Source organism: Amborella trichopoda, chromosome 8, assembly GCF_054954075.1.
Source record: "Amborella trichopoda isolate Santa Cruz 75 chromosome 8, AtrichopodaSantaCruz75HAP2 v2.0, whole genome shotgun sequence".
In the NCBI taxonomy this organism is placed as follows: Eukaryota; Viridiplantae; Streptophyta; class Magnoliopsida; order Amborellales; family Amborellaceae; genus Amborella; species Amborella trichopoda.
Genome location: NC_142343.1, coordinates 15,540,757 through 15,554,751, shown reverse-complemented (window position 1 = coordinate 15,554,751; position 13,995 = coordinate 15,540,757). Strand labels below are relative to the sequence as shown.

The following is a 13,995-nucleotide window of genomic DNA, read 5'->3' as shown; positions in this document are numbered from 1 at the left end:
ACGGAAAAATAAATAAATTTGGAGAGGAGATTGTCAGGAAGAAAGGGGTAAACAACACTAACAGCAGTTTATTGGAAAGCAATTTGAGATGGTCTGAGACCCCCTCGTTGAGATGGGTTTGAAAAACAACAAAAGGAGATGGGCATGCTAGTTTAATATGACGAAGATGGACACGAGATGAGCTTTATCATGGTGACAATCACTCTCTAGAGAGAATTTCCTTGAGAACACAATTCTCCAAAACAAATTTCAGCAAGATTTCAAAACTTTCAGTCAGATTTGAACCTACAGTTTGCATTTTGGCTATAGCAAGGATTCAGGCAAAAATAATTCAGCGCCAAGAAGATCAGTACAGTCGAGAAGACATAGATGATAACACCAATCAATGAAGACAGCATATCAAGCTTGGTACCATGAACCAAAAAAGAAAAAGTGGCCAAGGCTAGTTCACTATTAAGAGATGTCTAAATTGGAAAAGGCCAAATGGGTTTGTCAATGTTCCAAATGTCGGTCGCCCTGCTGCCTAGGTGGGCTTCTCAGGCGGCTGGGAGGCCTCACCGCAACCCACTGACCCTGGGCAGACGACTAGTAACCCAGGGCCCTTTTGGGATGACGAAAATGGGCCTCGCCAAAAGGGAAAAATACATCTTTTTCCCTCCTTGAAAAGGGGGGAAATAGCTTTTAATGAGCATTTTTGCCCCTGAAACCATAAAGAACCCTCTTGTGCCCCAAAATTACAATTTTTTAATACAAAAAAGAAAGTTTTTGAGGATAAAATCCAAATTCAAAGTTTTTGATTTCACAAGAAACCGAAAGGCATTCGATCTAGAACATATTAGGGATTAAAGAGGTTGCAAAATAGAGCTTTGGCAACCGAAAGTGACTGATTCAAGCCTACTTCAATTGGTTTTCTGAAACATTAGTAAATTCAATTGTTTTTGTTGAGGGTTTCATATTTATTGAGTATTGTGTTACGTTATGATTTTTTGTCATTTTCATGTTTTTTTTTTTTGAAGTTTTGGCTTTACATTTATGATGAAACTTCTTTCTTTTCTTTTTTTTATCTTGTAGGCTTGCTATTATTGTGATTATAATATATTTTGGCTATATTTGGCTATGTTTCTAATTTATAATATATATTTTTTGCTATGTTTGGCTTTGTTTCTAATTTATAATGTGAATTTGAAAATATTACTCCATTCATGGTATGTCTATAATTTATAATGCACAATAAAAACTTTCTAATATATTTTTGGCTATGTTTGGCTCCGGTTCTAATTTATGAAGCAAATTTGAAAATACTAATCTATATTTGGCTATGTTTCTGATAGATAATGCAAATGTAATAATTCATAATATATTTTTTGCTGTTTTACTATGTTTCTAAGTTGTAATCTTATCTTATGATTAGATTGAGTTTAGTTGCCCTTTCAGGTTATCTTGTGTAACAATCCTAAAATTTCAAAAAAAAAAAAAAAAAAAAGGAGAAAAGATGCTTTTAAATAGGTGATGGTCTGTTTGAGTATGATGGTCCTTGGGGACCATCACTATTTTCAAAAACTTTTACTTGGTTTAAAACTTTTGCTGCTGCTTTTGTTTGCAGCCTTTGCAGTTGCTGCTTGCAGCTGGCAACGTCCTTTAGCGGACGTGGTTTTCGTATGTTGAAAGCAGACGCTTAACGCGACACCTCAGGTATGAGGTAGAGCGTAATAAAATATTATAATAATACGTTATAAGAATTTAAATAGGGGAGGTGAGCACTCCCACCCTAGAAAATTTTAAGATCTCTTTCTCTCTGGTCGAAACACAGTGAACTCTCTCGAACCGAATTTTTATCGGAAGCTCCCTCTCAAACATTTGTGGGTAAGTGACATCGTCTTTCTGAAAAATAGTCTATTTTTAATAAATAGTGATATTTCCGTCCAGGATCTTTATTTTATAAGTTTTGTATGTAAGTGACCCCATTGTCTCGAAAAATAATCCATTCTTTTTAAAAATGAAATGAAATAATTATTTCTGCTTATTATCATGAATTTTAGGCGCGATAAATTTTATGCGCACGTGACCTCATTATCTTGAAAAATAATCTTTTTAATAAAAATTGTGATATTTTATCTATGTTAGAAATTTTGAATGCTGTAAATTAGAAAAATAAATTTATTTATTTTTCTTGTTTATTGTTAGAAATAAATGTGATATTTCTGCTTTTAGTAAAATTGTGATATTTCTTTCTACTGTTTTGAATATTTAGACATTGTAAAATTCATGTGCAAATGACTGCCTTATTATTTAAAAAAATTGACATTTTTGCAATTGATTATAGTATTGTTGTGAAATGTTTATTTGTGAATTGATATCCCATAAATTGTGATAATTCCGTATTCTTGAATTTCTATAAGAGTTTTTCTATATATATTAAATTGGCAATTATGCTAGAACGTCTTTACGAACTGCTACCTTTCTAAATTTGAGCCCAAAATATTTGATTGGTTATTTTAGAAATGTTATTGAAAGTGACTGTTATTAATGGTTTCAGTGAAATTCATATTAATGATTTCAGTGATATATTGAGTACATGATATTGCTACTTTCGAATGTTTAAAGAGATTTAGAAATAATTTAAGTATGCAAGTGGACTCATCCGGTTCGCCGGTGAGGTATAAGTGGACCTATCTGGGACGCCGGTAGGGATTAAGTGGACTCATCCGGTACGCCGGTGAGGTATAAGTGGACCTGCAGGGATTAAGTGGACCTATCTGGGACGCCGATAGGGATTAAGTGGACCCATCAGGACGCTGATGGGGTATATAGGTGACCTACTTGGGACGCCAGTAGGGTATTTTGTGAAATCCTTTGAATTATGTACTGCCGTTAAAAGTGTTATAAGCATTTTAATTACTCGGATTATACTTAATTATGCATTTATTGAAAGTGAAACTGTTGATGCATTTCTGTTAATAGATCTCATTTTGGAAAATATTGATATCTTTCAATCATAATTATTTTTAGAATTATGATGATCACTTACTCAGTAGCCAAACTCATCAAACTATGGTAAACATTTTTTTCAGGATAACTGCGGATTCATTTTGAGTGCTAGTTAAGATCAACCTTGAAAGATACTGTTGTTGTGCTAGCTTTCTTTATTTACTTTGTAAGACCTCGCCACTGTAAATTTGTCCTATCAATAGATGTATATATGTTTTGTCTGTCACATCTCAGGAATAACAGTATTGTAAATTCTTGGGGTGTGACATCTTGACTCTTGACAGTTGAGTAGGTTACAAATTCAAAATTGTCTTCTATTAATTCTACTGGGAAAAAAGTTGATTAGGGTTGGAAGCATTGGACAAACAACAACCGATAGGGCATATGGATTATTTCTTTGCCCCATGCCCTTCCCCCCCTCCGGAGGATCCTGTGGGTGCGGCTCGAGGAAAGGGTCAAACAAAATTGAGAGCCATTTAAAAAAGGATAGAAAAGAAAGAGTTATGTGGCTAGGCGGACTTTTCAAGCATGCGTCTCTTTTAATTAAACAACCTTCAAGAGCATCCAGCTATGATGGAAGCAATGGGGCAATTTGGGCCTGGATATATGGTTCCTACCCCATATGAGCTCAAGGGGCCTCCACTTCGAAAAGAGATGGAACCGACCAAGGAGCATTTCAGGACTCATAGACATGTATGGGCTTGGTTTGGGGTTACCATAATGCCAGAGTGTTGGTAGAGTATTGTTAGGAGAGACAAGAGACAACAATGTTGTAAGTGATGATGAAATCCAATTGGTCCCTTTCTGAGTTCATGATCATTAAATTTTATGTATTTTGTTTTGAATGTTTGGAACTTCAGATTTTGGAACTTTGGAAGGTGTTGAACTACTTTCGAACTTTGAAGAAAGGGTTGAATTGCTAATGGACATATATCTATGTTTATGTGCTTTTCATTTTCTTTTATATGGCTAATGGATGTAAAATTTGGGCAATTTCAAAGTTTTAGCTCTTTAGACAGGTAAATTTTAGTAGATAGGTAAATGGGTTCGAAAATTGAAAGCCTTACACTCCCCCACTTTATTCCCATGTAGCACCTGCCTAGGTCCCTGGGTGGCCGTTTTCGTCTTCTTGAGCATTGGCGCTCGCATTGATAGAGCCACAATGGCTATGAAGAACACGGATGAGAGGGAAAAATGTTAAAATAGGGTTTCGTTATTTGGAGGTGATTCTGGTACATTATTCATGGTTAATTGGAGAGAGATGTGTGGAGACGCTGCACAGGTGGAGGTGGAGAGAGAGAGAGAGAGAGAAACGGGGCTTGGGTTGGAGAATGGTTTAATGGCAAGAAACAAAGAGAGAGACAAGAGAAATAAAAGAGGGTGAAAGGGAAGGCAAGCTCAAAATATTTCTAAGAAGAATGAAAACCAAGAGAAAGCATGCATGTAGTTAGGCCCACATCCCAGATAGCAAAGAGAATACGATGGATGAGGAGATAAAATGAGAGAATCATGAAAAACAGAAGTTCGGCACACTATAGAGAGAGTCCATATGAAACTCGAACCAGGCAAGGCTGAGCTAGGCTCGAACCTTGGAACTCAGCGGGATCCGACCTCACCTTGAGAAAAATTCGGGCTCAAACTTTGGAATATCTGGACACTTGGTACTATGATTAAAGCCCTATTTACTGTCCGCAATGTGTGTGCCTTCATGACTTTACATAAATCAGAATAGATGATGAATCCAGATGTTCCGGATGAAATATTTGACATCTTGAATTGATTCCATCTACATGGGTGACAAATTATGAAACTCTTCAAGTAAAATACATGCCCAAAATTCGTCTGAAGCATCTGTTTGCAAAATCCTTTTCCTGTAAATGGGATTTTCAAAGAAGGTAAATTTTGAGATAGTCTTTTAAGCTCTAGAACACACTCAGTCTATTTTCTTTTCCATGGTGGTGCTTTTTTCTTTAGTAAACGATGGAGTGGACTAGTAAAGAGAGAAAGCTTAGGAATAAAAGGGGACATATAATTTACAATTCTTAAAAATTGCTAGATCTGCTTACAAAAGGTAAGATATCAAGAAAGTTTAATAGGTGTTTAGCTATATGGGGCTAAAGTTTGTACATTCCATTATGAAAATCCATACCAAGAAAATCAATTTCTGCTGTAGCAAGGACACATTTCTTTTCAGAGAGCATAAATCCATATTTACAACATAGGGAATGGAATTTTTCTAACAGAAGTATATGACTATTAAGATCGGGGGAGAAGAGGATATATCATCTACGTATATCAACGCCTGTGTTGAGATTGGTTCACAAAAGTTACTTAAGACTTTTTGAAAATATGTGGGTGCATTTTTCAAACCAAAAGGCATGATTGTCCATTGAAAATGATAATTTGGTAAACAAAAAGCAGTTTTAGGACGGTCATCTAGATGAATTCCTATTTGCCAAAATCCAGATTTTAAATAAAATTTAGAAAATATGTGTGCGTGAGAAATCTGAGAGAATAGTGTAATTTGATTTGGCAGAGGGACCTTATCATCTGCAAGGAAAGCATTCAAGTGTTGGTAACTGATCACTAACCTAAGTTTTTCTCGAATTTGTGCTGCTCTTTTATTAACATAAAAAGCTTCACAAGCCCAAGGAGAACTGGTAGGCTCAATTAACTATTCCTTAATCACGGATTTTAGATGTGCATACAAGAAGACGGAATAATACAGAATGACAGAGTATAATCACGAATGAATAAAAAAACAGAATGGCAATTGAATAATAATCAAAGCACACCAAAGCAGATCAAAGCAGTATTTAAAAGATAATAGAGAGCTTACAAGCTGGAAGACATAAGCTAAAGCAGAAAGATAAAGCACACCAAAGCAGGAAACTAGGTTGAGAAGCTCTAAGCAGCGCTCTGCCTGAACATTCAACATATGAGGCTTTTTATAGGCACCGGATTTGAAATCCGGATTTCAAACCAAAATAAAATATAAAGGTGGCCATTTTGTACAGTGAAAAGTACATGAACAGTGGACAGGTGGCCGACATCTACAGTGAAAAGTGGATGAACAGTGGACAGGTGGCCGACATCTACAGTGAAAAGCGGATGAACAGTGGACATGTGGCCGACATCAACAGTGAAAAGTAGATGCTTTCTTATCTTGAACAGTAATTCGTCCTTATCTCGAACAATGATTCGTGCTTATCTCGAACAATGATTCTTCCTTATCTCGAACAGCGATTCGTCCTTATCTCGAACAGTGATTCCATTCTTTAATCCGTGTCATAATCTAAGGGTAAGCCTTCAGAATTATAACTTGGTGAAGAATAGTTGGACGGACTATTTGAGGGTCCAATATAGGTATCATCACTGGAGCTGTATGTCTGTGTTTCAACAAGAGGAGAGTGATCAGCAAGCCAAATGTGCAGTTAATGTAGTAGAGCAGCTTCTCGGGGAGTCTCATCATTCCATATTGTTGTTCCTGTATAGACATTCAAAGGAATCCATTATGGCTGGATTCTATTAATGTAGCACATGAGAATTTTTAACTCTTTCCATAGCTCCGTTTGAAATAACCAAAAATTCAGGATATTAGAATCATACCATCCAATGGTCATGTTCAGGATAAATTTGAGATTGAAGGTCTAGGTGAAAGGCTATAATGATATAGGGTCTATGATAATAACCAAAAGATTCAATCCATTGGTTATAATGGTAATGCTTTAAAATGAATTTATAAAAGTTGAAAGCTCTGGGATTGGGGTGGATATAATTATTCCATTGTAGGAAATGACAGTGTCTGAGGTAGGATAATAGTTTCTTGGTATGAAAATTAAAGCAAATATGGTGGTTTTGGATAAGATACCAGAAAAAACAAAGAGCTTCTTTAGGCATATTATAATAATGTCTGGTCTGAAATAAAGATAAAGAAGGATATATAGGATGGCTTTGAATTTCATGAAAACATTCTCCATGATTTCTGATTAATATTTCAAGCATTTTCTTTTGCATAATCTCATTTCTTGATTCCATTGTCTTGGTGAGTATGATGTCAAATATTTCATCAAGAACATCTCTGGATTCATCATCTATTCTGATTATTGCTCCCAAAAAGGGAACAACTTGAAGAACAGTATCTTCAGAAAATTTCTTTCGAGAAAACATATCAGCTAAGATATTGTTTTTTCCAGAAATATGTTTATACTCAAAATTCCATTGAGAAAACCAACTTGCCCATCTGAGTAATTGTGGATTTGGAAGAATCTTATTTTTGAATTTGAGCATATTTGGAAAGGCTAACAAATCCATCTCTACTAGGAAGAATGTCCTATTAGATGAAATTGGAATTTTTCAATTCCTCTTTTTACTGTAAGGATTTCTTTATCAAGGGAAAACACAGACTCTAGATCATCATAAGATAGGAAGAATTGATGATGTAAATTTAAAACAAATTTATCTTGAATCTATACCTCCTACTCTTGGCAAAGAACCCACAAAAACAATGGAAAATCAAGGACTTACTATTCAAAACACTAGTTTTGGTGAATTATATCAATTTGTTCTCCATGCCTTAGAAAGACTATGCAATCAAGTTGAATTCGTGAAACAAATGGAAAAAAAAAAGTATTTATTGCGAAAATCTTGTGAAAAACCATATCTCAAGATCAAATGTGATTCAGAAAACAGTGTGCATGTCCAACTACTTCGAAAGGATACAAGAAACTTGAACAAAGAAGGAGAAAGAAGAAATTTAAAAGGTTCAAATATCTTAGAAGATCAAGATTTCGAGGTTTCTGACACAAGAAAGGAGACAGATGTTATGTCTGTGGCAAAAAAGGACATTTTGCAAAAGATTGTCCTAATCAAAAAAAGAAAAAAAAGATAATCCACCTCCTGTCACAAGTTTTAGATGAAGAAATTGATGATGATCTAGAGTCTGTGTTTTTCCTTGATGAAGAACAAAGTCCTGAAACATTATTATCCATTGTATATTCTGAAGACAATGAGGTAATGAGAAAAGCAACACACAGAGCTCAGAGATATTGTCCCCACAAGAAAATATTGTAGACATAAACAGTTGACCCTTCCAGCCTACCCCAATAGCCCTGGTTCAAATATTACAAGAACACTATTCAAAACCATTGATCATACCAACATTTTTTGATACAGGAGCATCAGCTAGTATCTTAAAACCAGATTTGCTACCAAAACAGTTTCGGGAAACAAGTAACCAAACTTTTCGTGCTGCTGATGGAGAGAAATTCACCATAAACCAGATTAGCAAACCCATTTTGATAAACTTTTTCCAAAACTAGTTATCCAACACAAACTATTAGGATCCTATTTACCTAAAAAAGAACTTTTACTTGGATTTGATGTTTTACACCAAGTAAAACTTCAATGGACCTCCAAAGGACTACATTATAGGAACCTAACCCTACCTTGGATAGCTTGTATAGATCAACCTCACTCCTTGGAAACCATTCAACAGAAAATCTTGTCAGACTGCTGTGCCAATTCCCACTCCGAATTTCTCAAAAAATGTACCAACCCACTTTGGAGAAACCAGAATTTTTATGTTTAATTGCCTTTCAAGAAAAATGAGGACATAAATCTCACAAAAGCTTCTCACAGAGGTTTAAATCTAGATCTTATCACACAAAAATGGTTTACATTAATAAGAATAATTGTTAATAAAGAATATAGTTTCCAGTCTTTAGCATTAATAGACTCTGGAGCAAATCTTAACTGTATAAATTAAGGATTGGTGACTACAAAATATTTTAGTAAGACAACTCAAATATTAAATACAGCTGACAGTAGCAGATTAATAATAAATTATAAATTATCAAACACAGCAGTATGCAATAATGGTAACTGTTTTGAAATGCCTTTTATCATGGTTAAAGGTTTAAGCTAACCAGTAATACTTGGAACCCCATTTTTAAATCTATTATATCCATTAAAAATAGATAGTTCAGGAATTGAATCAAATATAGAAGACACAATGTAAAGTTTGAGTTTATAGATAAACCAAAAATAAGAGAAGTCAATAATGTTAAACAAATTATATCTAATAAGGAAAAATTCTTGTGCCATCTAAAAGAAAAATTAAAATATAAAATAATAGAAGAAAAACTCTCTCTACCAGAAAATTTAAATAAAATTTTAGAAATTAAAAATAAAATAGAAAAAGAAGTTTGTGCTGATTTACCAAGGGCTTTTTTTAACAGAAAAAAGCATATAGTAAGTTTGCCATATGAAGAAGATTTTAGTGAAAATAAAATCCCTACAAAAGCTAGGCCAATCCAAATGAATCCTCGACTACCTGAAATATGTAAAAAGAAATTGATGATTTGTTACAAAAACAGCTAATTAGAAAAAGTTTATCTCCCTGGAGCTGCTCATCATTTTACGTCGAGAAGGCTTCAGAAAAAGAAAGAGCACCCCGACTGGTAATAAATTATAAACCTCTTAATAAGGTATTAAAATGGATAAGGTATCCAATTCCTAATAAAAAAGATTTATTAGAAAGGCTGATAAATGCTTGTATATTTTCTAAATTTGATTTGAAATCAGGTTATTGGCAAATACAGATTTCTGAAAAGGATAGATATAAGACTGGTTTGAATGTCCCTGTTGGACAATATGTATGGAACATAATGCCTTTTGGGCTTAAAAACGATCCTTCAAAATTCCAAAATATTATGAATGATATCTTCAACCCTTATATGAAATTTATGATAGTCTATATAGATGATGTTTTAATATTTTTCGACAACATGGAGCAACACTTTAAACATATAAATGTTTTTATAAAATGCAATAAAAGCTGCAGGCCAAGTAGTCTCAGCTAAGAAAATCAATCTTTGCCAAACCAGAATAAGATTTTTGGGTCATAATATCTTCTAAGGTAGTATTATTCCAATAGATAGGGCAATTGAATTGGAATTTAGATGGTATGTCCGACCATCAAATATTAAATACAATGAAGCACATAACTATGTATGCTACAGCTTGTAAAATAGCCTGAAATCATGACCAAGAAGTAGCCAAAGCAATTGTATGCGGTTTCACTGGTTGGCTAAGAGGTTGGTGGGACTTTCATATTGATGAAACCTTTAAGAGAGAAATATTAACTGCCACATGACAGTGGACAGTAAAACGATGAATTTGGCCAGGATATACCAAATAGTGAAAGTGATGCAGTAAATACCCTTATTTATACAATAACCCCATTTTGTTGGAAATACTGCTCTTCTAAAAGCTAGGTATGACGATCTTCTTTCTAATCTTAGATGTCCAACTTTATCGTATTACATATTCCAATTCACAATTGTCCTTCCCGAGTAGGCTACAGTGTTGGCTATCAAATCTTCTTCAAATTGTATATCTACTGGGGTAGGCCTAGTATGCTACATTCTTGTATGAGAAGTTGGTCTCCATTTTTTACAATAGTCTATTTTATTGATCTCTAAGTTGTCTTCCTTGAAAGCTTATTCCATATTTTGTATCTCATCATTGGTTGCATCTTCTTGTAAGACCATTGCTTCTGATTCAACCACAATCCCTTTTCCTTTTATATTTAACTGGGAAGCTTTTTATGTTATTAAAAGAGCAGAACAAATTCGAGGAAAACTTAGGTTAGTGATATATTACCAACCCTTGAATGCTTTCCTTGCACCTAACAAATTACCTCAGCCAAATCAAATTGCACTATTCTCTCAGATTTCTCACGCACACATTTTCTAAATTTGATTTAAAATCTGGATTTTGGCAAATAGGAATTCATCCAGATGACCGTCCTAAAACTGCTTTTTGTTTACCAAATTATCATTTTCAATGGACAGTCATGCCTTTTGGTTTGAAAAACACACCCACATATTTTCAAAGTCTTAAATAACATTTTGAACCAATCTCAACATTGGTGCTGATATACATAGATGATATACTCCTCTTCTCCCCTGATCTTGATAGTCATATACTTCTGTTAGAAAAATTCCATTCCCTATGTTGTAAATATGGAATTATGCTCTCTGAAAAGAAATCTATCCTTGCTACAACAGAAATTGATTTTCTTGGTATGCATTTCCATAATGGAATCTACAAACTTCAGCCCCATATAGCTAAACACCTACTAGACTTTCCTGATATCCTACCTTCTGTAAAGCAAATCCAGCAATTTTTAGGAATTGTAAATTATATGTCCCCTTTTTATTCCTAAGCTTTCTCTCTTTACTAGTCTTTTACTAAAGAAAAAAGCACCACCATGGACAAGAAAACAGACTAGTGTGTTCTAGAGCTCAAAAGACTATCTCAAAAGTTACCTTCTTTGAAAATCCCATCTATAGGAAAAAGGATTTTGCAAACAGATGCTTCAAACGAATTTTGGGCATGGCATGTAGTTTACTTGAAGAAAAAGAAAAAGAAATGATGATTTGTGGATATAAAAGTGGAAAACACAAAGAATCTGAACTCCATTATCATTCTACATTTAAAAATCCTTGCAGTAAAAACAAGAATTGAAAAATTCTAATTTTATCTAATAGGACATTCTTTCCTAGTAGAGATGGATTTGTCAACCTTTCCAAATATGCTCAAACTCAAAAATAAGATTCTTCCAAATCCACAATTACTCAGATGGGCAAGTTGGTTTTCTCAATGGAATTTTGAGTATAAACATATTTCTGGAAAAAACAATATCTTAGCTGATATGTTTTCTCAAAAGAAATTTTCTGAAGATACTGTTCTTCAAGTTGTTCCCTTTTTGGGAGCAATAATCAGAATAGATGATGAATCCAGAGATGTTCCTGATGAAATATTTGACATCATACTCACCAAGACAATGGAATCAAGAAATGAGATTATGCAAAAGAAAATGCATGAAATATTAATCAGAAATCATGGAGAATGTTTTCATGGAATTCAAAGCCATCCTATATATCCTTCTTTATCTTTATTTCAGACCAGACATTATTATAATATGCCGAAAGAAGCTCTTTGTTTTTTCTGGTATCTTATCCAAAACCACCATATTTGCTTTAAATTTCATACCAAGAAACTATTATCCTACCTCAGACACTGTCATTTCCTACAATGGAATAATTATATCCACCCAATCCCAGAGCTTTCAATTTTTATAAATTCCTTTCAAAGCATTACCATTATAACCAATGGATTGAATCTTTTGGTTATTATCATAGACCCTATATCATTATAGCCTTTCACTTAGACCTTCAATCTCAAATTTATCCTGAACATACTTTCATTAGCCAACACCCCATATTCAGACCATTGGATGGTATGATTCTAATATCCTGAATTTTTGGTTATTTCAAACGGAGTTATGGAAAGAGTTAAAAATTCTCATGTGCTTACATCAATAGAATCCAGCCATAATGGATTCTTTTCGATGTCTATACAGGAACAACAATATGGAATGATGAGACTCCCCGAGAAGCTGCTCTACTACATCAACTGCACATTTGGCTTGCTGATCACCCTCCTCCTGCTGAAACACAGACAGACAGCTCCAGTGATGATACCTATATTGGATCCTCACATAGCCCATCTAACCATTCTTCACCAAGTTATAATTCTAAAGGCTTACCCTTAGATTATGACACGGATTAAAGAATGGAATCACTATTCGAGATAAGGACAAATTGCTGTTCGAGATAAGGAAGAATCATTGTTCGAGATAAGCACAAATCATTGTTCGAGATAAGGATGAATTACTGTTCAAGATAAGAAAGCATCTACTTTTCACTGTAGATGTTGGCCACCTATCCACTGTTCATCCGCTTTTCACTGTAGATGTTGGCCACCAGTCCACTGTTCATCCACTTTTCACTGTAGATGTCGGCCACCTATCTACTGTTCATCTACTTTTCACTGTACAAAATGGCCAGCTGTATCGGCCACCTTTTTATTTTATTTTGGTTTGAAGTCCGGATTTCAAATCCGGTGCCTATAAAAGGCCTCATATGTTGGTTGTTCAGGCAGAGCGCTACTTAGAGCCTCTCAGCTTAGTTTCCTGCTTTGGTGTGCTTTATCTTCCTGCTTTGGCTCTGTCATTCTGTCTTATTCCGTCTTCTTGCATGCACATCTAAAATGATACCATTTTAGATGAGTCACCATAGGTAGAGATAGTTTGGGGTTCATGGTGGTTAGGAGGTCTAGGATCTTCTTCCATAACTATGTCAAGTTCATGAGGTTCTGGAGGATTCATCATCAATAAGCTCTCCCAATTCATAGAAGAAGAAGATTTATCTTCAATAAATGTTCTAGATGTATCAGACATATTATCTGAAGATTGAGTTTCATTTTGAAGATTAACTTCAAGCTGGTTTGTTAGGTTCTTGAGAAATGAACTCATGTCATTTAAAGGTTTAGAGGGGATATTTATTTGAGCTGGGAAAGAAGAGGCAATAACATCTGATTCAGTATCAGATTTTTCAAACATTTGGGTTTCTTGTTTTAGTAATTGGATATCAGTAGGAGGTTGAACTGTTATTGGTGGTAAGGTAGTTGGGGGACTGGGAATTGGATGTTGGGATGAACTGCGTATTGAGACATTTGGTTTTTTTCTTAATTGAGGAAAAAACAATTCTTCAGGAAATCGTCTTCCCTCTTCAAATGAACTTAGTGCTCTAAAACCATAATGTCTTGGAGGAATAAGACCAGTAGGTGGGTAAAGGGTTATTGTTGGAGGAAAGGGATCAGGATTTCTCAAAGTAGGAACGGTCAGGGTATATGGGTTTGATAACAAAGGTTGGGATTGGGACTGGTAATGGTACTGTGGGTATTGGGATTTCATCGAAAGATCTCTTTCAAGGCTTTGTAATTGTTATTTCAAAAAAGCTTTTTCTTTTCCTTTCTGGCTCAGCAAGTAAGACTGTTCATGAATATCTTTCACTGTATACAAAATTTGCATCAATTCTTCATGCAATAATTGAATTTTTTCTTTTAACTGAACGATTATGCCCGATAATCCCTGCA

The 13,995-nt window shown here is 34.6% G+C and overlaps 1 protein-coding gene across 2 annotated transcripts in view; it reads right to left on the bottom strand.

Moving 5' to 3' along the window:
* LOC18434131 (putative sulfate transporter 4.2) overlaps window positions 1-13,995 on the bottom strand; it is a 118,032-nt gene that overhangs the window by 37,998 nt on the left and 66,039 nt on the right. The window contains exon 12 of one of the 2 annotated variants that reach the window (XM_088874523.1): window positions 5,739-6,475. The exons of the other annotated variant lie outside the window; for it this stretch is intronic. Within the exon in view, the coding sequence (XP_088730649.1) occupies window positions 6,284-6,475 (192 nt within the window). The 3' untranslated portion in view covers window positions 5,739-6,283. Of the gene's footprint in view, window positions 1-5,738; window positions 6,476-13,995 lie in introns of those variants that run through there. 2 annotated transcript variants of the gene reach the window in all.